The 27,271-nt window shown below is 42.0% G+C and overlaps 1 protein-coding gene across 1 annotated transcript; it reads left to right on the plus strand.

The window, feature by feature from the left end:
- The first annotated feature begins 601 nt into the window (after positions 1-601).
- Positions 602-13,566, plus strand: LOC306703736 (UPF0524 protein C3orf70 homolog B). The gene is made up of 2 exons (XM_079169798.1): positions 602-1,062; positions 11,012-13,566. Exons 1-2 carry the CDS (start codon positions 879-881, stop codon positions 11,710-11,712), a joined length of 885 nt encoding a protein of 294 aa, XP_079025924.1. The 5' UTR covers positions 602-878; the 3' UTR covers positions 11,713-13,566.
- The last annotated feature ends 13,705 nt before the right edge of the window (positions 13,567-27,271 follow it).

Genomic DNA, 27,271 nt, shown 5'->3' on the forward strand with positions numbered 1-27,271 from the left:
TGTGTCTCCGGTTTCAGTTTTTTTTTCTACTGACTCAGCTGGAATGGTGACAGAGGAGAGCTGAGGGAGACACTCAAAAGCTAAATTGCTTTTATATAAATGATTGGCTTCCTCCCAAAGAAATGTCACACCTCAGCAATGAGTAGATGTTGAGGTTGCCATCTAGTGGCCCCAAACTCAGCAGCTGGATTAAACATTATGATGCTCCATTTTGTCTGCAAATACACTATTTCTGAACCTTTCGTTGTTTAAAAGCAGGTCAGTGCATGACCAAAAAAAAAAAGTCAGGACTAATGAATCAATATGATTGTGAAATATTACCAAGATTATATAATAAGCACCTATTCAGATATGCTAACCTATTAGAGAATAGTATTCAGATGGACTGGAGTATTTCTTTCAGATCAAGAGCCTGCTGTTTTGAAGTTTTAACGGGGCCGATGAAAGCCTGGATGTGTGTTTGAAGTGCGCAGAGCAGCTGGCTTTGTGTTGGTGGACTCCTCCCGTCGTGTGATGAAGTTCAGACGCGCGCCGTAGTTCCGTACGCGCGTCACCAGCTTTGCACAGAGGAGCTTCCCGACGCGAGAGGAGGATGGAGAGACGTGCTGCTCGCGACCACGGGAGGCTTTGAATGTCACATTACACGAAGCTAATTGACGCGCTTTCACTTTTACGAGGTCATGTTTCAACGCTTTGCGTGAGCAGGGACCCGGCTGCTCTGGATTCAGAGATCCAGCACCGCCTTTCACGTCCGTCCCCGAGTTGAGAGGCTTCCTGGGCTGCGTGGACCGTAAAAAAAAAAAAACGTGACTCGTAATGTTGTAGTTCACTCGGACGAAGCTTCTTCTTTTTTGGGGGGGGATACAGGAAATGTTGGCATGGCCTCCTCGCGAGCACAGAAGTGTCAGAAGAGTGAGAAGTTGGACGAGGCGCAGGCTTTGGCCAAGAGCTGCGCGGGGCGACCAGACTTCCTGCCTTGCGATGGGCTCTCCATCTGCGCTACCCACAGCCACGGGAAGTGCTTCAAGCTGCACTGGTGCTGCCACTTGGGCTGGTGTCACTGTAAGTTTGTTTACGTGGTTTAATCGCTTTCTGTATTGCCAGGACTCTCGCGGTCACTGTGGTTGCTAAAATATGCTGGTTGACATTGCCATGTTGAGAACGCAGAAGCATCAGTTCACTGTTTTCCAAAAAGGACACAATGTAGCAGATATGAACTCGATATTGACGCGCTCACAGTGGACATTGTGCTGCCTCATTGGCGCTATTCACATTTTTGGTAAAACTTCCAAACATATTTTCGAGTCTGGTTTTGTCTTCTTTGCAATAATACCGAGGTCACATTTTTAGAGTCATCGTTATCCTTGATCAGAGACCTTCGAAGAGACGCCCTAGTAGTATTCAATAGTTTAAACAGTGGAGGCTGCAAAATGCAGAAGCAGGGAAATAGATGTTTCAGCGTCCTGGTGTTTAATTCTATTCCACTGGTTTTATTTTGACTATTTTATTTGTGTTCATTTTTAATTTACAGCCCAAACTCTCGTGATACAGTATGCTGTAGTTCAGTGCAGGCCATGAAAATGTAGTGACTAAAACAGATTTCATTAATGCAGCCCTCCTGTATCTATATTGTTTGAATCTTTAACATCCAGTTGTAATGTGTTAAAGTTAAAAAAGCACAGATTATTATGAGTATGATGATGTTGAGTTGAATTATCTTTCTGGAAGTGCATGTATCTACTTTTAATGATAAAGTATTCCATTTTGAAGGTATTTAGGAGTGGAACAACTAAAATAATCTTAATTGTTTTGGTATCCCAGTGTCTTCCAATTCAACTGTATTGAACTCCCAAGTAGCCCTATGGCTTATACTGTAGCATATGCTAGCCTGCTATGACTGCATATGTGTGTCTTGCATCCTAAATATGAGAGAGAGTATATTATGTAAAACCATCAAAAGGAGTGCACAGACATAATCAGCCTTCCTTTACTTCACTGTTAATGGAGATACTTAGAACAAGTGACATCACACTTGACACCACTTTCATTTCTGCTTTTAAGGATACGTCTTGTGATATATTTCCTAATGTCTCAAATCCAGTTAAAGATCAAAAAACAATTTTTCTACTAAGAAATGTTGTTTGTGTTGCCAAATCCTATTTTAAGCACATCGTTTTCACATCACTATGAACATGGGGTTTATTTTGAGCCAATCCCACATACACAATCCAAGTGCAGTGAATACACTAAAGCACCAAATGTGTATTAATCCACAGCTGAAAATAGTCCCCAACAAATGCATTATGTATTCCCGTTTGAGTAATGTTTGCTAATACAGTGCCCAGCTGTTTTAGAAAAATATGTTTGCATGTTTTACAAATGAAACTGCATAGTCGGGACCAACACTTAAAGATTTACATTTCCCGTAAGAAAGAATGGGCTGGGCTGTTGAGAGCTATAGCGATGTTGGAAAGTACTGAAAGGTTAATTAACATACTGCTTTGGTCTTTAGATGGGACTTATTGACAAGAAGAAGAAAAAAAAGAATATTATTATCATCATCCTTTAAAGTAAAATCATCCCATGTTCAGACAAAGTCAAGTTAGTCAAGTGCATCAGCTGATATTCTTCAGTTTCAGGCCAAATATTTGATAATGTTAACTTAACTCAATATTACCACATTGTGTTCGATATCATTTATCTTGACTGTTGAATTGACTGTATTGGTAATAGAGTACATGGTAGCTGCTCCACTCAAACATGGAGAATTCTCTTTTCTCTCTGTGAGGTGTTAGTGGCATTTCCACCACCCCTTAGACTCCGTTTGAGCCTTTCTCGACCTGCCACTTCCACACCACCGCAGAACCACAATAGCTGTGCCTGAACCTGACAGGATGTCCGTCTCTTTGTGCTGCCCTGATTTATCCCATCTCTGGCTGCTCTGAAAATCCTCAGATCAGTGTGAAACACAATCACCCTCCACTCTGCACCGTTTAGTCGGGGCTTATAGTGTGCAAGTGCACAAGTCACATTGTAATCTTTGCCATGTAATCATTGGATTTAGATGCCTGCCTCTGTCCAGAATGAGCCCAGTGATTTGAAATATGTGATGAAGCGGAAAAAACGATGAATTCTTTCCGGTGTTTATGATGAGCCACAACTGGGATTTATGTTTCTCAGCAAAGCCTGTGTAGTGTTACATCATTTGTAAACATTTAGTCTTGCTCCTCCTTTCTGCTTTGAAATATGCATCTCCCAAGCTAAACATGTGCTGCACAATGGACATGGAGCACTTCGTCCCCATTATTTGATTCAGGCTAGAAAAAGCCAGCAACGTCATTAAAGGAGATTCTCACCTTCACATCTCTGTCCACTGTAATTTACAGGTTCCTCTGGCAGGACACTCATGCACCACAGGGAGAATAAACCAGCTCAGACTGCTGAATCAGGCAGAAACCGGGCACCCAGTGAGAAAAGTACAGCAGCGTGCTTCTGCATGCAATGCCCGCCCGCTGTCCCTAGCTCACACCCTCCTTTCTCGCTAATACATAATAGCGCTGGATGCAAAAGAGTGAAATGTTGTAACGCCCCTTATCTCGTCAGTTTTTACATTTTAAACGCTCGTTTGACTGTCGTCTGGAGTATAAACTTCTTCTGAGGCTGATAATTGTGCATTCACCACAGGGAGCCTTGCTAGACTGCTTTTTAAATTACATTTTTAATAGGTTTCCAGGCAAATAAATACAAAAGGTCAATGTGTAGTGAGACTTTGGCACAGTATTTGAATTGCCAAACACAAATTATTTCCATTATCGTACTTGTGGAGCAGCGATTACCTGTGACTTAATTTCTGGCTTTTTTTGTGTCCTACGTGCCGTTGCAAGCGAAACATTTTTAGGTGCTTTTCCTCTCATTTGCTGCTTCCAGACTTCACTCTTCGTCTAGAAAGTGATGCTTTGGCGGCCTTCCAGTGGTTTCCACTCAGTTGTAGCTTTGTTAAACCTTTTGGCTGAGGAAATTGGGAAAACTGGAATTGGATGTATGTGGAGGCAGTGTTCCCAGCTGGTGACAACATCAGTCCAAACCTCTCAGTGGTAATTAGCTATGTTTAGTGTCACCGCCAATATGTCATGTCTGATGAGAGCTTCTGCTCACAGCAACGCTGGAACCACCTGGTCTGAATATTGTTTCTCTCTTTTTATCCTCTACTAACTGATTACAATTACCAGACAGAGCAAAGAATTACTCATTAAGAAAGTCTAACCGAGTCTAATGAGTCCTGAACAGTCTTGTCAGTCTGCTTGTTCTCTGCCAGTTCCAATTTTGTACATTACAAAGTGTACTTACTCTTGTAGGTGCAAGAAATAGGGATCGTTCTGTCCGACTTCCTCATCTCATCTGTCACACCGTGCAACTGTAGCTCACAACTATTTCTAAAGGGAATATGGAGGGTTATTGGATAAAGCTCTGCCTTACATTGATTGATTTGCTGACCAATTCAAAATTTGCCGCAGTGCTGAATCATAAAAATCTTCAGCTATTATTAAAGGGTCGATACATTGTTAGCACAGGCCAGAGGGGATTGATTGGTTGTTCATGTTTGGGAACCACTTTAACTGCTGGTCTGTCAATGTTGGAAACAGGGCAGCCCCCAACTAAAGTTCAACACGTTTTTAAAAGATTATTGTTTTCAGGTCTGTCATAATACTATCACTTATTTGTTTGTCTTACTGTCCCCTCATTGCGCCTCAAAGTTGAAGAAATTTACAAAAAAGACTGCAACATAAAAGATACCCACTTCATTTCTCTCACATAAAGCCTCATTGTAGCCTCTTTAGAATGCATATTCTCATTGCAACAAGGTCACTTCCTCAAATAAATCTGCTCTATTGATTTGAATATTTAAACCCACGGAGCATTATTATTGTTTCATTAATCCTGGTGACTGTTACCTCACTGTGACAAGCTAACAGGTGACTAAAGCCTTGTTGTTGTGGTCATGTCTTTTAAAAAAAGGCAGCAAACAACACCACCTTTATCCACGATGCTCTCTCTCCACGCATGGTGTTGAACCCAAATGGTTTGGTGTATATGCTCATCACACATTAGCCAAGAGAACAACAATTTTCGCAGGAGGACATTTTGACATGTCACCGTTGGAGAAGCAGAGGTGTAAATGATAAAAACAATGATGGCTGAATTCCATTTAGCTGCCTCAGTTTCAGGGTCTGTTGTGCCTGCTGGCTCTCTGTCAGTGCATATTGGGACACTAACAGAACAGAGCCATTGTTAATGTTGTTAGTAACACCTGTGCTTTTCCTACGATGATAAGTCACAGTGTCTGCTGCGAAAAATGCATTTTACTGAATTGATTGATGCCGTAGATCCATAGAGCAGATTGCTGTGAAGGAAGTGCATTCTTTAAAAGTACATTTGGGCATGTGAGCATTTCCTTGAGACAGACTTTAAGAAATCCGAACCTATCCTTTAAGGCCTTCACAGGAGTTGAAGCATAATGCTCACCCTGCACAGGAAAAACAGTCCACAGAGTTGCATTTCTTCACCATGAGGACAGACTTAACAGTGAATTTCAAACTGGCTGCAAGTCAGGAACGGCCTTTTGCCTCTGGAGGCATGAAACAGGAAACAGGAAAGGAGTTTCCCATGATGCTGGGTCAGACCATCCCCTTCTCTGAAACCTGAAACTTATGTTGTTGCCTCGGCTGCCTGCAGCCTCTTGGACAGATTTAAAGCAGCGGATGTGTGAGCGGACCGTATCCACCGGCCAAATGGGTGCAGCAGCTGTTGATAAATGAAAACAATCTGCTAAAATGATTTTGTTCACCTGATTTTGCCAACACATTGCTTTAAACTGGTGTGTGGCATAGAAGATTTGCTCAGACTGCACATAAAGACTTCTGGCTTTCGCTCAAATAGAGGGGGTTGTTAATGACTCAGTTACTACTGAGGCTTTGATATAATCTGTTATTAACATGAAATAATCTGTGTCATGCCAATTCATTTTGACTACATGTTGAATTTGTCGATAATAAAAAACCTTAAAGAGAGAGAGAGAGAGAGAGAGAGAGAGAGAGAGAGAGAGAGAGAGAGAGAGACATTGAGGAGCTACATGCTGCATTATTCAGAGAGACTATCTCCTGTATTAAACTAGACTGTGCAGGAGAGAGAGAGAGGATGGAGAGAGAGAGAGAGGATGGAGGCAGGTGGGATCAGAGGAGTTGGAACTACTCATACTTCAGCTCCTCCACTCCACCCGTCTCATTAACCTCTTGAACTCCTGATTTTTACCAATTAATATTTTTATAAAACCCTTTTGGCTGTATATAACATTCACTTAATTAAGTGATTCCTGCGCTTGAATAATTAATCCCAAATTTCCCTCATTTTTATTATAGATATCTTATGATATTTTGCTATCTTTAGACACTTTTCTTTGTATTTCCACTGACAAAGTTCACTAACTGTAAAAGTAGGGGAGAGAGTCACCTCCACTGCTTTAAAAAAGCGCCTGAAATGATAATTACATTTTTGTGACAAAGAGCTGCTGCTTCCTCTTTTGATGTACCCTACTGCCTCATTTACATCCCGTCTAGTCCGTGATCTCCTACATCCCCCAGAATGCCTTTCATCAGTCTCCGGTGAACTTGTTGCTTTCAGCGGCTCTTAATTATAATGTGATGAAAGGCTTTCCAGTCAAGAAAACAAGTAAGGAGTCATTTGCTTTACTCAAAGTGCAAAATGCCCTGAGGCTGCATATTATTCTGGTATATTGTTGCTGCTGTCAGTGGGAAACCTTGTGCCTGTGTTTCCTCTGCAGTTGGTTTTTCAGAGCAAGATTGGCAGGTCTACAGAGAAAATATGGATGTTGATGTGTTTCTTTTATTCTATCAGTCTTCATTGCAGCAGAGTTAGAAATGTCTCGTGACAGCATGTTTATCTGTGGCCAGTTACCTTTTAGGAAGAAAACTAAAACTATAAAACAACAAAGAGGACAGGAAATGTAAGATATATCACCAGCACTATTCAACGTTCTGCAGTCTCATTAAAAGACCAAAAAACAACAATGAATTGATCCCAACAAATGTTTTCTGTGCTGTGATATCCCTTTTCTCTGTGTGCTATAGACCTCCATATTTGTCCAGAAACTATTACAGACACACTCTTGCATCCGTGGGACATATTCCTTCATTGACATGAACATGGACACAGTAGTTTATTTTGATTCAATCCCACACACACTGTCCTACTGCCATACATTCTCAGCCCACTAAATGTGTATTAATCCACAGAGAATAGTCCCCTACAAATCCGCCACCGCCTCTCATTGCCCCTAAGTAACATTTGCTTAAAGCCACGTTGCAGCTGTTTTAGAAAATAATTTAGCTTCTTTTTTTAAATTGAGCTCAACAATTCTCATCTTAGAAAATCAAATGGGTGGGCGGCTGAGATCCCCAGACAGGGGAAGGAAGTCAGAAAGTGATAAAGTAAAAGAGATTAAATTTGTTGTTATTTTTATTTTTTTATGGAATTGGTTGACTATATGAAAGAATATAACTCCAGCCTCACCTTTCATGTCTTGAACCTAAACTAAGTGAGAGGTGGCAAAATGTCCTCAGTATTGTGGATTTAGCCATTTTTTTCCTTTGTGAGGACATCTGGTCTTTGTTGGTATAGAAATACACACACACACACACACACACACACACACACACACACACACACACACACACACACACACACACACACACACACACACACACACACACTCACAGGGCAGAGGCCGCTTAACAACCGACATTGTAATGCGAGGGCTTCAGCGCTGGGAAACACAGGATAGAGTACAACTGAATATCATTAAAGCTGCATAGACAGTGTTCACTGGCTGTCAGTATACTTGTAGCAACCAACATTTTAAAAGGAATTTTAAATGAAAGGTGCCCCTTTGAGTTTACTTGTAAACAAACCATTATAACTCACTCAAAAAGTATCGTACATATGGCCTTAAGGCCTGACAAACGTGCTGCATTGTCTCCCTCATGCAACATTTGCAAAGTGTAAATTGTGCACCTTGTTCATTAATGTATGCCGGCTTGCAGTCTTCTTCTCTGCCGTTGTGGCTGCATTGATCCTGTTAGCGTGCAAGTGAGCAAAACCGGAACCCATTTGTAAAAACGTTGCTCTGTAGCGCTACTAGTGGTCAAAACTTCACATGGTACCTTTAAATTATCATAGTCAAAGTATGTGAAAGAAAATAATCCCATTAGGGTTAAAACAAACAAATGTTTTCACTATTGATTCATCTTCCAAACGTTCCCTTGATAAATCTGTTGATCATTTTGTCTATAATTTCTCAGAAAATGGTGAAAACAACATCTTCAAATGTCTTATTTTGTCGACAATCCAGTCCAGTGCTGTTATGTGTTACACAAAAATTTAAAATCCTTATTTTTGAGAGCGGCATTTTTGCATTAAAAGTGTATTAATTAACTATCAAAATAGTCGCTGATTAATTTCCTGTCAATCGACTAATCGTAGTTCTATGCTATTAATAGAGACTGAAAACAAAGTATCTTTTACGTAACTACCACTATTTGTTATAATACTAGTGTTTGTTAATGTACAGCATTTGTAATAATCCAACTCGGTGTATCTTAGAGCATGCAGTTTAAGCATTTGGAATCAGAAAGTTGTATTTTGGTTAACATGATGATTCTTCTCTTCTCTTTTTTAATAGACTGAACAAGATTAGTCTCACACATAATGCAAAGTCCTCTGGGGCTCATTAAAACAGTGATATTTGCAATTTATTGCAAACTAATTCTGCATTCTATACACACACCGTATAAATCTACAGACAGGCTGTGTTCCCTCCTGCAAGGCTGTTGAGGACAACCAGCGTTGGTGTTGTTTCATTGTTGTCTGCCCGTGCATCTGTCTGTTCCCCAGTATTGCTCTTGGTATCTGCAACTCCAGATGGATGAATGCAATTAGATGTAATATGCTAAAAACTAAATGCCGTACACATTGCCATCTACAGCTTTAGCTCTCATTTGTTGCCGCTATCGTGTCTGCCTGAATGGCCTCATCTCAGTCCGAACATGGACCATTGAGTTTGTCTCATTAAACAGAGGACTGCTACTGTTCCCCCCCTTTAGTCTGTATCGTTTTAAGCTGCTGTGTTTACAAAGAATACGGACATTAAGCCTCTTTTAATGGTTTCACATGGGTGGATGATGCAGTTTTGTGTCCTTAATAAAGATGTGGTCACCTGAATTAATTTAACCATTCTTGTGGGCAGTAAATAAAGATTTAAGCAACAATCTTGAAGATTTTAATTTGAATAAATGTCTGTTTAGTCACTGTCTATAGCTGAAAGAGGTAACACAATGGTAATCGAGCCTGTGGCCCACTGATGAAAGTATTGCAATATTCATATATGTGCACTTTTATGATATAAGTGTCTGTAGTGATATTCCTGGAAGAAAAAATTATGTTTTCACTCGAATAGAAATTATAAACCAACCAGGACTGAAATCTTAAAGATTGCCACTTTAATTAAGCTTAATATATTTTGTGTGGTGCAAAGTTTTCACTGTAACCTGGGAACAGATTTTGATTGAATGGGTCCCCCCAGCCGGTGAGACAAAAGACAAGGACACGGCGTGAGAGGAAGTGATGCGTAGGCCTGTCATCTTCTGTAGTTTCTCTCTCTTCAGGGAGCGAGTTAAACACACATCTGAGCCGCACTATTCAGGCAGCACGGCTCAGAGTCGGAGGCAGCGGGCTGCAAACAATGAGTAACATTCGGGAGCAGTCATTTTGCACAATCACCACCAGTATATGGGTTGCCAAGATGGGAGGCATAACTCACATGGAAGGCGTTAGAAGATTTGTATGAAAGAGGACAGTTTCCAGAGCAAATTTGGGGGCATTATCTCATATAGGATTTATGTGACACTATATATTACACCATCACAAGCCAATATGTTAGTAATACAGATGTAAATCCAGCACCACATTGTTGTATATATGGCCTTAATCCTATACATTATTTTGTCATGTTTTCGTTGAGCCTTGTATCAGCTCCTTAGAGTCAAAAATGATTGCTGCACTGCTCTGGAGGGCCTGCAATTTAAATTATGTTACATTCTGGCTGCAGCTGCATCTCAGAAGGTGGTGGCAAGGCAAGTATTTCTGCCTTTGGCAGCGCAAAATCCTTTGTGATGTGATAATTGCTACCGCTACCACTTTAAGAAAGGACAGATGATAGGTTATCACAGACACTTCTTGGCATCAAAAACGTTGTCCTTGGTCGAACCTGACTGAAAACACACGTTTATTAACTACTAATATTACATTTATATTGTCTTTGCTAGCTACAACGAATGATGTATGAGCTAAGGGGTCAAGTGCAGTTTTACATTATGGCTTTACACTTGATTGGATGGATGGATGGATGGATGGATGAATACGCCCTCAAGTGTCATCTATTTGGCCTATCCATTTCCAGATGACTCAAAAATACTTGAGACATGTATTTGGTGCAGTGAACAGAACAGTTGCGGCTGAGACACAGGATAACAATGTGTAAAATCTATTTTTATTACCCTGTGTCTTCTAAAGCAAAGCTTGCCTTAATTAACATTTTCTCAGTGCATTTTCACGTTGCTGTCGGGATTCCTGCCAAATGTCTCCACATGGTGCCAGTTTAGAGTTTACTATTTTATTGATTTAAACCTGCAATGAGTGTTTTTGAGTTGCTTTGGGGCAGTGGAAAAACAAGCTGGAAACACAACACTGACATATAATCACCTTTTAAGTTGATGTGGTGAACATATTATTAGGCATAATAGATCCAATATTCATTCTTCTTTTAGCTTTGTTTTGGTGTCTAACAACTCCAGAAATATGTGTCAGTTTGCTGTTTGGTGTTGAGAGGGAAGCATACAGTGAATTAATCAGATCCTTTTATTTGTTTCCCCCCCTTTAGGCAAGTATGTGTACCAGCCCATGACCAATGTGTGCCAGCTGCCCAGTACAACCGTGCCAGCTGTTGAGACAGAGTACAGTAACACCATGGACCTGTCCATCGCTCTGGCTGAGCGCTTCCTGAAACTCGCCCCCTGCTTCCAGTCCCCGCCTCACCTGGAGTCGCCCAAGTACTGCGTCATTGCGGATCTGTTTGTGGATGACTACATTGTCAAACGCATCAACGGAAAGATGTGCTACGTGCAGCGCCCTCCGCCTCCCTTACCAGAACCTCCTCATCCTCCCACCCCTTCCCCACCTGCTCCCTCTACACCTCAGATGCCCCAAAACCCCGCTCAGCCTCGGAAACCAGTGAAGCCTGCACCACCAACCCAACACGCACCTGCGCCTTTGCAGCCGGTCCAGCCGGTCCAGCAAGTGCACAGTGAACACAAACATCCTACCCCTGTGGATAAGATAAAAGGCCCCAAAATGGACCACTGCTCCTCTCCGTCCAGCTCCGAGGACTCCGGCATCAACGCCTTGGGTCTGCACTACCTGGAGTCCTGCGAGGAGGAGACGGAGGAGGAGGAGGAGGATGACGAGTTGAGCACAGATGGGAACTCCAGCCCCGGCAGCCTCTGGGATCAGGACGACTGTTCTCTGCTCTCCCCCTCCAAGTCTATGATAGAGATCATCGAAAAGATTGAAACAACTGTGTAACTGACACAACATCGACATGGACACCAGCTGTGAGGGAGCGAGAGCTACAGAGCAGAATTAATGAGAATAACACTTGAGGATTTATTCTACAGAGACTAATAGGACACAAACCCCTCGCTGATGCTTCAGAAGGGCTTTGCTTGGTTGTTTGGTTGAATTAGTTCTCCGGCAGGTGGTCGAGGACTGTGCGTCTGCGCTCGCACACACATCATGTAATCTGTCCACATCCCCTGCATGGAGTGAATTTCTAGAATTTATTACGATACAGAAGAAAGCCACAAGCACAAGAACATTAAGCACATGCACAGTGGACCAAATAGACCTCCTGTACGTGGTACATACGCACTGAAACAATTAAAATACAAAAGGACTCAATAGTAGGTGCACTTCAGTCAGAGGAAAGTAAGAGAAATAGTGAGACTTTTTTCTGTGATTTTAGAATATATTACTGGAGCTAAGCTTTGTATGAACATAGTTGGTATAAGTAGGTTTCCTGATGATAATGAGCAGTTAGGCCATTCTTAGAGTTCTCCAGTCGGCAGGCTGCCAGACAGACTTTATTCTAATTCAGCTTGTAAGAGGCAGATACGTAAGTGTCCCATTTCTCGTTTCTCTGGTCAGTGACTCCACCCACACGTATTAGTAAATCTGACACTTCAGCATAATAGCTACAAGGCCAGCTACCTCTCATGGGCCTGAAGCACATCAGCCCGTTAACCACTCAGCTCCGGGCTCCTGGGACGCGACTGCTTCTGTCACGTTAGTAAAAAAGATTCCGGGCCGACAGTTTGTGTGCACTTTACTGACACCAACACGAGCCGTAGGTAGGAAGGTAGGTCAGTGTTTGACAATCAAGGATTACACAGAAGCACATTCCGATACTGTTCCTGCCAGCGAGGACCAAGGCTACTCTTATAAAACCATTTATCAGACATTAACACATTGTTCTGACCACATATTCTGGTCAACCTGGTCTGAACTGCTGTGCTGTTCAAGGTTAAATGGGGCGTTAAGCATAACATGACTTGTATTGCCCTCTATTAGCAGCCAAGAAATTAGATAGCACAGACGTGTCTCTGGCAGAGCTACAGTGACAAAAGAAGGAGTCGCGTTGTTACAGCAGAAACTAGCAAAGAGCACCTAGGGATGAGGGAATATATCTAATATATATATATATATATATACATATAAACTTATACAACAATAAAACTGAATTGTTATTTGCTTTTTGGGCTTGACGGTGAAATGTCCTGTGAAGCCAGCTGAAAGGGAGTCTGGTAAAGTTGTGCAGGTTAGACTACGTCACAGCTATGTTGTGTTATGGGGCAGAAAAACGTCACTTAATGCGCCTTTAATGGAGAAGTATGGAATAGGTTGCTGAGTATGTTGTGATGTTATAAGAAAAGCACTTAGATATAATGTTTGTGAGACAGACCCTTATTAGTCAGTTAGTTAAATGAAGATGGGCTTGGTATTTAAAAAAAAAAACGTTTTAATGTTTCAAAGTGTTATTTCCTGGAGAGTTATCTGCAAAAATCACTCAAATCTTCACAAATATGTATTGCTACAATGATACGCTAGATGTAAACACATTTTCTTTTGAAAAGAAGTAATTTTGCATGACTGCATTCATTTGCAGAAGTCCCTCAAGTAAAAAATACAATTTAACAAATTTGTGGTTTAGAGTGTTCAAAAAGTGAACAAACCCTATATCTGTCATTCAATTCAAATGTTTTTCTCTTATTCAGGAACCTGGACACTGAACACAATCCCTCTTAATGCATTTAAAACTTATGCTATGTTCTTATTATTGTTATATTATTTTCATATGAATAAATCCAAATGAGACTCACACTTTTTCTCCCTCAACTTGTCTTTTGTAGTCAGTGTGGAGAAAGTCTAAATCTTCTTTGAATAACTTCCTTCTCCTGACACACAGATGACTAATGCTCTCCAGAGATTGAGTGTAATAGCAAAACAAAGTGAGAGATATACTAAAATTGAGTCATTACTTTAGCTGTGGTTGCTTTTCCTCCTTTGAAATGTCTCGACGAATGTTCTTTGTTTTTGTTTCGCACATTCCCTCCTTTGTAACCTTTACTTTCTTGCACTGCGCCGGCGTAGAAAAATCACAATAGAGCAAGAGAAAAACAAAACTGAAGTGAGAGGAAGAGCGGAGGTGGTGGAGTTAAGATAACCTGTGCCTCAATTTGATGGTGTATATTATGGTGTAAGAAATACAATGCAGGTTAGAGTCAAGCCCCTCCACCTCTGACCCACAATCTTCCTCTTATTGATCCACACCAGGGATAGAGACGGTCCAGCCATGTCCTCTGGGTCTCTGCACCAGACAGTCTTCATCTAGCAGCTGATTTTATGAGAGACCATGCAAGTACCTCTCTCACCTTGACTACGAGCCCAGATTGATTTCTCCATGCTTCTCTTTTTCCGCTTCATTGAGTCTATCGATTAGCGCAAAGAGAAAACCAAGGCCGGGATGAAATGTTAATCTTTTTTATATTATGTACTGTATATACATTCATTATCCCGCTGGGTGAGGAAGAGGAGGGGTGTGCTACTGGCTGCTGGAGAGCCTGGATGACAGCACGAGAGAGGAGAGGAGAGGAGAGGAGGAGAAAGTGTGAGTGCCTGGATGGAGTGCAGCGACAGGCAGAGGAAGCTCAATTAAAAGGATGATTATGATGCAAGCACATGTAAGGTCTTTGCACGGACTTGCGTGTGCGTGTGTGTGTGTGCGTGTGCGTGTGTGTGTGTGCGAGCAGGCACACAAGGTTGCATGTAGTTGAACATCTTGAAATATTTTTTTTCATGAGCTACAGACAGATTTCATGAAGAGATAGATTGCTGTTACAGTTAATCCCTCGCAGCAAAGTCATTCAATTGGCAGGCTCCTTGAGCATTGGACAACTCACAGACTCTCTCTCTCTCACACACACACACACACACACACGCACACACACATAGGACGATACACGCCAAATCAAAAATGCCCTTGTTCAAGGACTGCTTCAGAAGCAGGGTTGGCACAGCACGAGTCACACGATCGGTTGAGAGATGTTGTCAGCTCCATTTTTTTTCTTTTTCCTTTTGATGTGCGTACCAACAGATTACCTTCCTCAGGAGATTTCCTTTTAATTTCATATAATTGCACTTTCTCTCTAGTGGCCACTTATTAGACAAGCAAGAACCCAAATACTCAGAGGAGATTTTAGTGGCAAAATCAAAAGATGGAGTGCCAGCAGTGCATTACCTGAGTAAGGGGAGAACCTTTTGACTGAATCAACTCAAAGCATTTCCTGTAACAAAGAATTTGTTAGAATCTTTATTTATTTGATTCAGATTAAGTCGTTTCTCTCTAAAAAGTTGATTTGGTTTGACACATCGGAGGAATTTAAGAGAGTATGGTATGCAGGTAGAAGATGGCGGTAATTTTGTATTTGCGATTGACATCTACTGTCAATTATATGCCAAATACTGTAAGTGTTAAAAAAACACATGAATGACAAAAACATATTTTTACACCAGATATGTGGGCATAATGGGTCATGAACTCATGTCGTCATGTTTTGTTCAAATCACCAGAACTTTATTTTGAATTCTAGTTCAAATTCTAATTATAGTGAACATCACAGATTTTGGGGGAAATTATAAAACGGCAAAACAAAATTCTATTAACATCACGTGAACGTCATGTAGCTTCAAAGAAGAGCTGGAAGAAGCTGAAACAGTTACAGAATGTGAATCTGTCAAACAGAGGTCAATATCAAAAAATCAACTTCAAAGTAACTTAAAGGGAAAGTTAAAAGCAGAAACCAGAAGTAAAGGGGTTAACATCATTTATAATTTGACAGGGAACCTCATGAAAATCCATATCAGCTCCCTTCAGGGAACCTGCACTATATTGCAGGCATACAGCTTCCTCATACAGCCCCATCTCTAATGTGAGCCATTCAGAGTCAAACTTCAACACTCCATCAAAACTGTCATTTATACGTCCAACATAGTGTCCCTGTGATTGGCCTGCCGCAGGAGGTAAGCAGGTACCAGCGGACCACCAACAGGCTGCTGATAAACAATCAGACACATGGCTTTGCCTTGGTCGTGCTCGATGGCCGATGGGCTTCTGCCTGATAAGCTTTATAAACGCGAGAGTGTCACCTGAAGTGCAGCTCTGCACTCCCTGCCTGTAAAATATTCATTACTTTTTTTCCGTCACTGTCTGCCCTTCGTCTTTGAAATGGATTTAGGGCACTTTTTCCTTTTACACACAGAGCGTGACTTTCTCCCTGCAAACTCCAGACAACAGCTTCAAGTTCTTGTGAGGATAGACAGGGCTGTGTTTGAAAGTATTCCCCCTTTGTTGCTTAAAGCGATTCATCCTTGGTGCTGAAGAGCTTGCGAGTGTACTTTTGTGTGATGGCAGAATGACTCACAGTGACATACCGTATTGTGATTAGTTGGCTTTGTTGCTGTGGATTAGTCCGTATAGATGGTGATTCTGTAGTTCGAGAAAGTGCTGTATGAATCACATTTGCACGTAAAGCTTGCAACACCTTCTTTATGTTTAAAATGGACTTTCCATTTCTCACTCAATGATCCTGAGTTCAACTAGTTCATGGTTACACAATAATTCTCAGTTGACAAAAAGCTAACTCATGCTTACTTTTCTGTAGTTTTCATTGTTTTATTAGCGGCCATTGGCAGAGCAATTGTGTGTTTTGTGAGCTCTGAGGGAAAGTCTGAATCCATCTTAATCACATCAAAGAGTCAGAGGATGTCGGGAAGGCCTTCACTGACTTTCAACTTGAAAGCCAGTAAAGTCAATATGGCCGCCTCCTCCATGGTGTCTGCTTTTCAGTTTGTTAAATCTTTTCTCCCATAACTTTTATTCTTTTCGTGCTTTTGATTTTTAGAAACAGGAAAAAGGGAACATTAATTACCGACGTTAGGAATGAGCGTATGTATCTACTCTGTGTGCACTTATTTTACTTCTCTCTTATCTGACTCATTTCTTGAGGCTGAACATGAGAGAATGTGGTTTATTTTGAAAGGAGTGCAGCATATGAATTGATACACGTTCTTGTGTAGCCCCTTAAGATACTGAACATTTTATTAGAACATTAAACATGATGACAACAGAGTCATTTTCACACTGAAATAGAACACAAAGTACCTGTGGAGAGACGGTCCCCAATTCAAAGGTCAGCACAGCTGAAATCACTTGAGGAATTCATCAAAGCAGGTTGCCTGAGTGTCCTACGGGGGGCTTACAATCACTTGAACTATGAGGACACAAAAACTGCAGTATTTAATCGTGTCAATTCAACCCTCATGCACACACAAAAACTTTACATTCAGGAAATGATGGAATTACGGAGAAATTACAGATGTGACATGAAGACACTGTAACATCATGAGACTATTTCCTCTCTGTCTACACCAGTCGAGGGTTGATTAGCATCACAGTCTACATTCACATGATTGATTTTGCTCCAGTGCTCTCCTCACAACACTTTGGACAGATGTTGCCCTCATCTGCGAGAGTATTTTATAATGCTGCCGCTCAAAAATTGCATTGTTCTCCACTGTTTAATACTTTCTAAAAGGTTGCCCAGAATAGAGGGACAGAACTAGGCCAGCACTGGACCCAGATTGCTTCTAGCAGATATGACTGAAATAATATGGGACGCAAGCTTTCTAAATCTAAATGCCCACTGCCTGTCAACCTTAAAAAACATTGGTTTCGGGGGAATTATTGCATTAGGAGATCTTAGCCATTACAGTGCCCCAGGATGAGCTTTGTGGATCCATTAATGTGCGTGGAGATCTTGAAGGAAAATCTTGTCCTCGAAAACACATCATCCTGTAACTCAAGTATGAAAAGCAATGATATGTTTTTATTTATTCAGGGTTTCTAAAATGTCAGAGTGTGTACCTTGTGTTTTTTCTTATTTTTCTGTGGGTGCACCCACATCAACACATTTTTCCACACTGGCTGAGACTTTTGATCATCTACAGCTGTCCATATTTTTTTTAACAACTATACACAAATGCAGAAAACATAAGCAGTAATGTAAATGTCCAAACATGTCTGCTGTGGAGCCAGCAGTCAGTTAGCTATGCTTAGTGAAAAGACTGTAAACAGGGGGAAACTGCAAGGGTTTGATAGGAATCTGCCTTCTACCACCTCTAAATCTCACTAATCAACACGTTTATATCTCATTGTTATGTGCTAGACACTTTCTTGCAAAGCAAAGCGAACCTGCTACTGCCTGTAGCTTCATATTTAGCGTACATGTGAGAGCTGTTTGGTGTGGTTACCAGTATACTTCAATCATGGCTCTACTGTAGGAGGCTATTCTTGGGCTTTTTGCAGTACACCCACACCAACCTTTGAATTGCATCTAAATAGAGGACATTACACCTACACCACACAGTGAGAGTGTGGGTGAAAAATAAAGGTTGCTTATGGCCTTGAATCCTGCTGTCAGTGACACAACATGTGCATAAAGACCGAGGTACATTACACACAGACGTCACACAGAATAGCTGTATATTTCAACTCAAAACACACATGAATGTCCACAAACAATAGCATATAGATCAAAGCTAACAATGAAAAAAGACTTCTCCAAACTGCGAGACATTTAATGGTGGCCAAAGCCTGGTGCACAACACTGCCAGCTTAGCAGTAGGAAATAAGACCGACTAATTTGTGTTTGAAAAGAGGCCTGGCCGTGTCTGTGTGCCAGAGCGAGAAGAGGAGGAGGCGCGTCTGATTAAGCAGTGTGTAAATGGACCTGCTGGCTGGACCAGATGAGGACCAGCAGATGGTTTTCCACACCATGGGGTTGTATCTGTGGGGCTACGCTGTGCCGAACCATGGCCCCTTAAAAAGAAACGCCTGAACTTGCAGCACAGCGTGGCCCCCTTCCCCGGCCCCATTCTCATCGCCTCCACTAACACCATTAGCATGTAAATGAGAGCTGAGCCCCTTTCGCCTGTGGGTGCTGATAGGCTGAACCAGACCTCCAGCTTCTCGGTGCATTAATGTAATTTTCTCCATTGTTGTGAGATTATGTGGGGTTGGGTGTGGAGCGGTCAGTTTGGCTTGATACTTGGTATGAATATGAAAGGTTGTTGTGTTGTCGAGATTCACACCACCTCTCACGGATAAAGAGGCAGCAGCGTTGCTCCCTCAAAGACAACATTTCTAGGCTGTGAAGGTTCAACAGAACGCCACACAGGAGGAAAGGAGAGATGCCACTGGGAGACAAACAGTTAACATAAATACATTTTCAGTTTCTATACATTTTCAGTTTCCATGCAGCCGTTTGTTGTATTTTTTTCTCTCACTTATTGAAGGTCATATGGGAGCTTACAGAATCATACATTATTATTGATTCTACGAGACATTCTTCAGTTCATCAGCATCTTTAGAAGGTGGAAATAAATGCACATTAACACAGGAAAACCATGTAATCTAATTACTAACCGCTGTCTCCACTTTTCTGAATAGGTGCACACAAAAACACAACCAAGAAAAAGCGTCAAAACCGGCAGAAATGTACACAGACACATTCTAATGTCTGATGTTTAGTGAGTGTACTTCAGGAAAGGTAACTTTAAAAAATAGTTTGACCCTTCGGGAAACACTTTTTTGCTGTATTGACGAGAGTTAGGGTGATACCTCTCATATAATTACTGTGCGCTAAATAGGGACAGTCATCAACCGGTGAGCTTAGTTTAGCATGAGGGTTGAAAGCGAGGGTAAAATAACCTGCTCTCCAGCACCTCTTAAGCTAAAAAATTAACATGTTAGATCTTGTTTGTTTTATATGTTCATGAACAGAAATATAAAATTATTAGTATGGAGCCTAACAGACGTGTCTTGGCATAGAATAAGCATATTTTCCAAAATGTCAGACTCTATTTTTGAGCAGAAGGCCTACATTAAGCCGATCTTTGAGGGGCATACGAATCAACATGCACTAGAGTCCATTTCAGTCCAAAATCAGTAAAGAGACCCCAAATATTAACAAACAGTTCCCAGTTTGTTCCACATAAACAGCAAATACATATTGCAGCAAGGTCAATGAGTGGACATCATTTCAGTGATATATTGTACTTTAATAACACTGACAGTAATTTAAAGTTTAGCCTAGATTATTCTTTAGCTGAAATCCATTTTCTTCACCCAAATATCCTAAAAGATGACACTAAACTACTGCGGCAACCATTTTGTTCTTGCCTTGAAGAAGGTCTTAATGGCTGAAACGTGTAGGCATGTTTTAACTGGCACTGTGACTAAACAGCCAGCAGAGAAGGCCTTTGAAACACGACCTTCTTGAGCACCTCAACAACTCTTAGGATCCCCACACTGAGGAGCACCAGGGGGACACCTATTTCACACCTGAGCAGCTGACCTTTTTGTTACAAAGTCATACATCTTCACCATGCACCTATTGTTGATTCATTTGCCTTCAATGCGGCTACTTTGTCTTTATTTCCCGCTCCATTTCCCGGCTATGTTTCCCAATGTCGGCTCCTCATTTTTGTGCAGCACATTGAGGCTTCAGAACACAATTACAATCATCTTGATTAATCGCTAACTGTGAGTCTGGTATTTTTAGCCGAAGGCTGCAATGATCGTTTACCAAAATAAAAGCCATGGGGCTACTGAGGCGCATGCAAAAATCATACAGAGAGAGTTGATGAACATCACATCCTGCATCAACCCACCCACATAAAAAAAACACATTCACAAACCCATAAAGTATTTAGAGCTGTAGAGTAGTAAGTTGCAGCTTCCTTTGATCAACCTCCTTTTTAACTGTCTCATCCTGACTGCTGCAGGAGTGCAGTTGATGCACCCCAACTGTATCCTGCTGCCCGACTTCACTCTGCATTTGTATACTTTAATCATCAAGCTTGTATATGTCACACCATAAACAAACCTTTAACCTACCCAATTTACTCAGAGCAAGATGTTAAAAGAACTTGTACTCTCTGTGAATTATTTGGTTTGTATTTACATGTCAAGTCAGGTCAAACCTGCATTTTTCAGTATTTTTCAGCATCCTGATCCGAGTGTTTTTTGCACTCTGCGTTCTGTGCTTTGTGAAACAGCAGGTATTGACACAAAGTTACTTCGGTAAACTAAAGTAGACTATATCTCACCTTTGCTGCGCTTTCATTTGTTGTGATGTCTGCATATTTCAAGGTAGTTTCTTCAGCACTGTGCTCACACAAACACACACAGATGTATGAAACGGCTCTTACTTGTTGTAACAACACAGAATGCCAGTGGGTTTATATAGCTTCTATATACAGTAGCATAGGTTAGTGAATGCCTGTGTCCTTCACTGCTCTGAGCTTTCTGTAGCAGCACTAAATTATTTAACATACAGCAGCCATCTCTGAGGAAAGCCAACAGCCTCTCCTCTGCGTCCCATGAGCCCAAGAAGAGGCAGACGGGTAGCTGGGGCACCGATGCCGGAAATAACATGGCAGAGAAATTTGGCTGTAATGGCTTTATCACAGGGCTGGTATCTGGTTCAGAGACCCCTGCTGCAAATGGAGAAGAGTGAAGGTTTCTAAGCAGATGTGCTGATGCCAGGCAGGAACAAAGGCCTATTCTCTCGGAGGGTGCAGGATCACGGTGGAGAGGATGGCTGTGTGTCTCAAGAGCATTTTCGGTGTGGTGGGCGCAGCCAGGTCCAAACAAAAGTGGCTCAGTCTTCAACTCAACCTCTGCTGCCTTTTGTCTCGCTGCCAGCGCCCCCACTTCCCCGCACTGAGACGCCTTTCTGAAAGTGACAGTCCATCTCTCCTCATCCTCAGGCGTGACTAATCAACCCTGAGAAGGGTGATGGATGATCACTGAGTCGTCTCACTCCTGCTCCCAGCACCTCACCGCTTCAATCTTTTGTTACACCTGTCACCCTGCAAATCCATGTGTGCAGAACAGTACAGTCTGTTTTTTCCCCCACTGCACTTACCTGGGGAAATACTACAGTGCATATTCAGATATTTCTACTTTAAATTGTTTAAATTCATGTCCACACACAAACAGTAATGGCGAAGTTCTGTTTCTGCAGCATGATTAACAGATAATAGATAAAACACATTATATTGCAGCCTGGTTTCCATTCATGCTGTAACTAGCAACATTAGCTTCAGAGCAAAAACTACTAAGATGATGCTCTTGATTCTTCTTTCTTTAGCCCCCCATTGAAACCCATCCCAAGTACAACACCTGCATGCTGCTCTGTACTTATCAGCATGTCTGACTCTGTTTCACAGTTTGTCAAAGCTGTCTGCAGTTACATGCTCAGCTGTGTCTGTGGCAAAGTCAGACAAGCGGGCAACTAGTTTGAATTAATTTGGTGTAATTAGATTTAAATTCAACATGACAACGTGCAAGGTTTTAATCACCATCACACCTCCACATGCACACAGAAACACACGGACATAAAGTGTTGGCAGTGTGTCCTTTTAAACTGACGAAATGTCAAGTCAGGAGATGTCTGGTGATCGTCTGAGGCCTGTTGTCATCCTTCTCACTCCGGATAATCATCACCCATCATCTCCCTCACGGTTTGGATCCATCCTGTCAAACCGTCTGTATTTCCATCACGCTCACCGTCTCAAACTGCATCAATGCATTTTGCAAAGGTCACTGTGGAGCAATAATGTTAAGCAGCAGATATTGCCTCAGAATCGCCTTGGGCTGAAAAAACACACACGAAATGAAGACAAAACTCTTTCAATGGGTGTCTCTTAAATGTCTCGAGAGTGTTTTCCAATCACTCTCTGCTTCCTCCCGTGGCCCAAGACACAGCTGCACTGGCATGGAAACATTTCAGACAAAAAAAACAACTCCTGATTTTCTTTTTCTTTAATTTGTTTATTTTAATTAAAACAACAGTAAGTTACTCTCCACACGCATGGTGTGTTATGTCATTTCTTGAATAAGGCCTGGAGATTTGTTCCTAGAGTTATGTTTTTACTCTCAAAGATCTTAACCTTTTAAGATTGCAGTGAGGCTCCTTTTTAAGATGTCGGGCTCATTTTTAGACATCATGCACTTGCTCTGCTCATTGCTGAGCATGTGGGACCATTGTTAGCGGCTGTCTCATTTTGTCTTTGGAAGCATTAAAGGCTGGCTGGAGCTGCAAATATGCAAGTAAATAAAAAACATACCTAGGAGAAACAGCCACAAATAAATGTCACACATGTCTAAAAACTTAATTCTATAATCAGATGAGTTAGTTCACATTACTAGCTGTAACATGATGCCCTTCCTTTTTATTCAAAAGACAAGGCAGGAGACTCAGAGACGAACATTTCAGCCTCACAGCTGGACTTCTGTTGTTGTTGTCAAAGGTTCTGCATGCATGGTGAAATTTGATGCAGGCTTTTGCACAGTTTATTCCCACACTCCATTAGCCAATTTAATTTCCCATTGTCTTAAGCTGGATGTCTCCTTGATTTATGCTCAATTCTTCTCCATCATGGATCATTACAGATGTTGTTATAAACCTCCCAGCATCTCTCTGCGTTGCATTTACTTTCTCATTCGTTGAATGTAAAAATAGTTGCTTTTTATGTTAAGCTGTTGACATTTTGGGCAACACCAACTGTTTCTTTTCTTACTTTCCGATGCCACTTACAACTGTTTCAAATACCCACGAATGAGAGAAAAGGAGAAGAGTCAGTAAATGAGGAGGTCCTAAAAGAGATGAGTCTCTGGGCTACTCTACCTTCAGCCTCACATTTAGCGTATTTCCACACATATACATTTAGTAAGTATGCGACGCAGCATTATGGGCACAGTAACTGACCTAGTTTAGAGAGCGAGATATTCCACCCATGGTGGGAGATCAGGACGTGCAGTTGTCACGTGTGTAGTCAGTTTACATCAACCATGCTCTTTTCCTAAACCTAACTAAGAGGTTTTGTTGCCGAAACCTAACTTCCTGTGAAGACAGAAGTTTAGCGCCATAGTTTGAAGCGTAATGCCATTAACCAAGGGGCGTTATTTGACGCATTGGTGTGAGAATGGGGAGTTGTAAATTATATCATTATAGCTTAGGTGCCAGCACAGGAGCTCCTATTTCTCCCTGGACGAACCCAACAGTGGGGTGAGGATTATGTTCTTCAACTTCTCCAGTGCCTTTAATACCACCCAGCGCAGACTGCTGAAGGATACTGGAGGATATACAGGTGGACGCCTCCATCGTCTAATGGATCGAGGACTGACCGACAGGCAGACCGCATGTTGTGAAGCTACAGAGCTGTGTGTCTGCACGTCTTGTGAGTCACATTGGGGCCCCCAGGGAACTGTGTTATGTCCCTTCCTGTTTACCATCTACATGTCGGACTTAACGTACAACTCCGAATTGCGTCACCTGCAGAAGTTCTCGGATGACACTGCCATTGTGGGGTGTGTGGAGGGTGGCCTGGGGGAGGAGTACAGGGACCTGGTGGATCGCTTTGATGTTGTTGGGTGAACCACTTGCAGCTGAATGTGGTTAAAACGAAGGAGATCAGGAGGAATAAGGCCCTACCTCCTCCAGTCTGCATCAGTGGGAGTGACATGGAGATTGTCACATCCTACAAGAACCTGGGCGTACACACGAACGACAAACTGGAATGGTCCACCAACACAGCGGCCATCTGTGAGAAGGGCCTGAGCTGACTTTCCTTCCTGACATAGTCTGCAACAGGATGCTCCACATGTTTATCAGTCTGCTGTTGTGAGCACCATCTTATATGCTGTGGTGTGCCGGGGCGAGGGTATCAAAGCAAACAACCTCAACAGACTGAAACAACTCATAAAGAAGGCTGGGTGTGTCATTGGCTTCAAGCTGGCCACACTGGAGGAGGTGGCGGACAACAGAATGCTGGCAAAACTGCTGATCATCATGGATAACACCTCCCAACACAGCATGACAGCCGAGCCAAAGAGCCCCTTTAGTAGCAGACTTATTGTGTAAAGGAGCAATAGAGGAGATAATTTGTGCTGGATGCTATCAGACTCTGCTTATTGCCAATCCAGAACATTAAATAACACTTGAATCATTTGGAAAGTACACTGTAATAGTGTTTATATTGACTGGCTTTATATTACTGATATTTGAATCTGTGTTTGTTCGATTGGCTTGTATTTTATTGTGTCTGGCTGCTATTTAATTTCCCTCCGGGGATTAATGAAGTCAACTGTCTATATGAAGCTTAAGCGCAAGTTCAGTCAGGAAGACTATCTCTACACTCCTTTTTATTCATAATCTCTCTCTCTCTCTCTCCTTATAATTACTCTATCAGCTGATCGGGGGCGTTCACTTTAAAGTAACCAACCACATTCTGCAGTTTCCTTGAAGCCAATCACATCGTAGCTGTCGAACTTTAAAAAGAGTTCTCCTCTCTGCTGCTGTCAGTTGTCATTTCAGCTCCAAGCAGATGCGACCCTCCTCCATCCCAGTCACCTCCAGTCGGCATCACAGTCATGCTCCTCAGTCATCGTCAGATTGCAGCAACTCCTTTCACCACCGCCAGTGTCTGGACTCCAGGGGGGATTAGGCCTTATTGGACCTCAGTGTCTCTACCCTCGGTGATATTACTTCAGGATGGAGTCCAATCACTAAAGACTTTGCACTATTCATATTGTATGCATGTATAATAAATCATTGTTCAATTCTAAACAAGTCTCTCCTGATTGAACTACATCTATCTATCTATCTATTCCTGTCGCTTGCTAGATCCAGGTGAAAAAAGCCAACATACAAAGACAAACTGAGCTGTCCTACGGCAGAGGAATGACACATTTTTATTGCTGAAGTTCTGCTCCCTGCCTCTTTGGAAGTTGCAGGTGACTAATCGTCTCTAGTCAAACAGACAGGCTGACTTTTATTTTTTTAAAGCCAACACTTTGAAGGTCTCAGCTCATTCTGCCGAGTTCGGATGCTGCTGATCTATCCGGTCCCCTGTAGAGAAAATAACTACAGTATGATTCGTGTACTTTAAAAGCAGGGCTCTGCCTTAAGGGACCGAGTCGCTGAGTCACGGATTAATCAAAGTCTGTGAAGGATGTCATTAGTTAGCTGCTGCAAATGCCAGGCTAAGACTGACATTGTGAGAAAAGACAGTGAAGCAGTTGGACCAATGTTATGCACTGCAATGAAGCATTGTAAATACTAATATAGTATGTGGAACTGTATAGTGATATAAAAAAATCTAATTTATATGACTCGTGAACATTTGGTGGTTCATTTTTACCTGTTTTTCGGTTATTTGAAATGCACTAAAGTCATTCACTCAAGTTTGCCCCATTAACCTCTTCACCTCACACCACCACTCCTTCATTACATCAGCCAACAGTACAAACACAGGGCTGACGTTTTGGGTTGAAGGACGAAGGACTGCAGAAAGGAACAGAAGAATGCAGATGAATTGGCATCAGAGCTGAAGGCACAGAGGAACAGCAGGTCCCTCACGCCCCAGCCCCCTCAACTGGCTTTGTTCCTGCATCTTCTTTGCAACAATTTAAAAGCAGCTTGCACAAATTAGACCCATGGGAGGAGAGAACAGTCCAACGTGCAGCAAACTACTGTCACTCAGACAGTCTTCTGCTGAGGAGAGCGAGGAAGGGGACACTGGATACGCAACATGCTCAAGCAGACGAATTGGCCACGAGGGACCAGATGTTCCTCTACAGTGGAGCCTCTTCTATCTAATATATGCCGTTGGCATTACACTGCAGCATATACCCACATCCTTTTGTCTTCCCTTGCAACTTCATTATTTTTAAGGCATGGTGGTCTTATCTGATGTGGAGAAGAGGAAGCATTTTTTAGGTGTGGAATAGATGCATTGTTTTCTGCTCCCGGCACCCGCTGAAGACAAGCGATACAGTTGCTCTCTGTGTCCTTTGCACACACACACACACACCTGGTACAGATGGTGACGAATGGCGACATAAAAGAGACAGGAAGAAAGAGAGAAAGACATACAGAGAGAGAAAAGTCTCGCCATGGGAGAAACTTGGCAGCTTCCTCAACTTTGTAGAGCGCAGGTGTTGTGTTCACGATCGTGATCGAGTTAGGAATGCCACACATCATTGCAGACGAGATGGCAGGTGTTGTCTATGGAGAGACGAGCTGGCAAGCACTAGGTGTCATATGTGGAGTGGCTTGTTGGAACAGAATAAACCCTTATTCTGTCAAAGCTAGCCTTGTGATATTCATCATGGTTAGATCTACTGAACTTATGCACTCAACATCTACAAAAAAAGCTGCTCAGAGCGCCAGAGGACTGTGTTTAAGTGTGTGTGCGTGTGTGTACATTACTTCTGTGCAGTGCTTCAGCAGGTTATTGCTTAAATTGGATTCTCCACACATATTAGTTACACATTGTATTTCATCCAATTGAGGGAATTAAACATACTTATTTCAGCAATGCTGAACATTATGGACGTGAAAATACACGAATCACCAAGTAAAAAAACACAACATTTTAAAAGGGGACTAGAAGGATT

Source organism: Pholis gunnellus (assembly GCF_910591455.1).
Source record: "Pholis gunnellus genome assembly, chromosome: 12".
Lineage (NCBI taxonomy): Eukaryota > Metazoa > Chordata > Actinopteri > Perciformes > Pholidae > Pholis > Pholis gunnellus.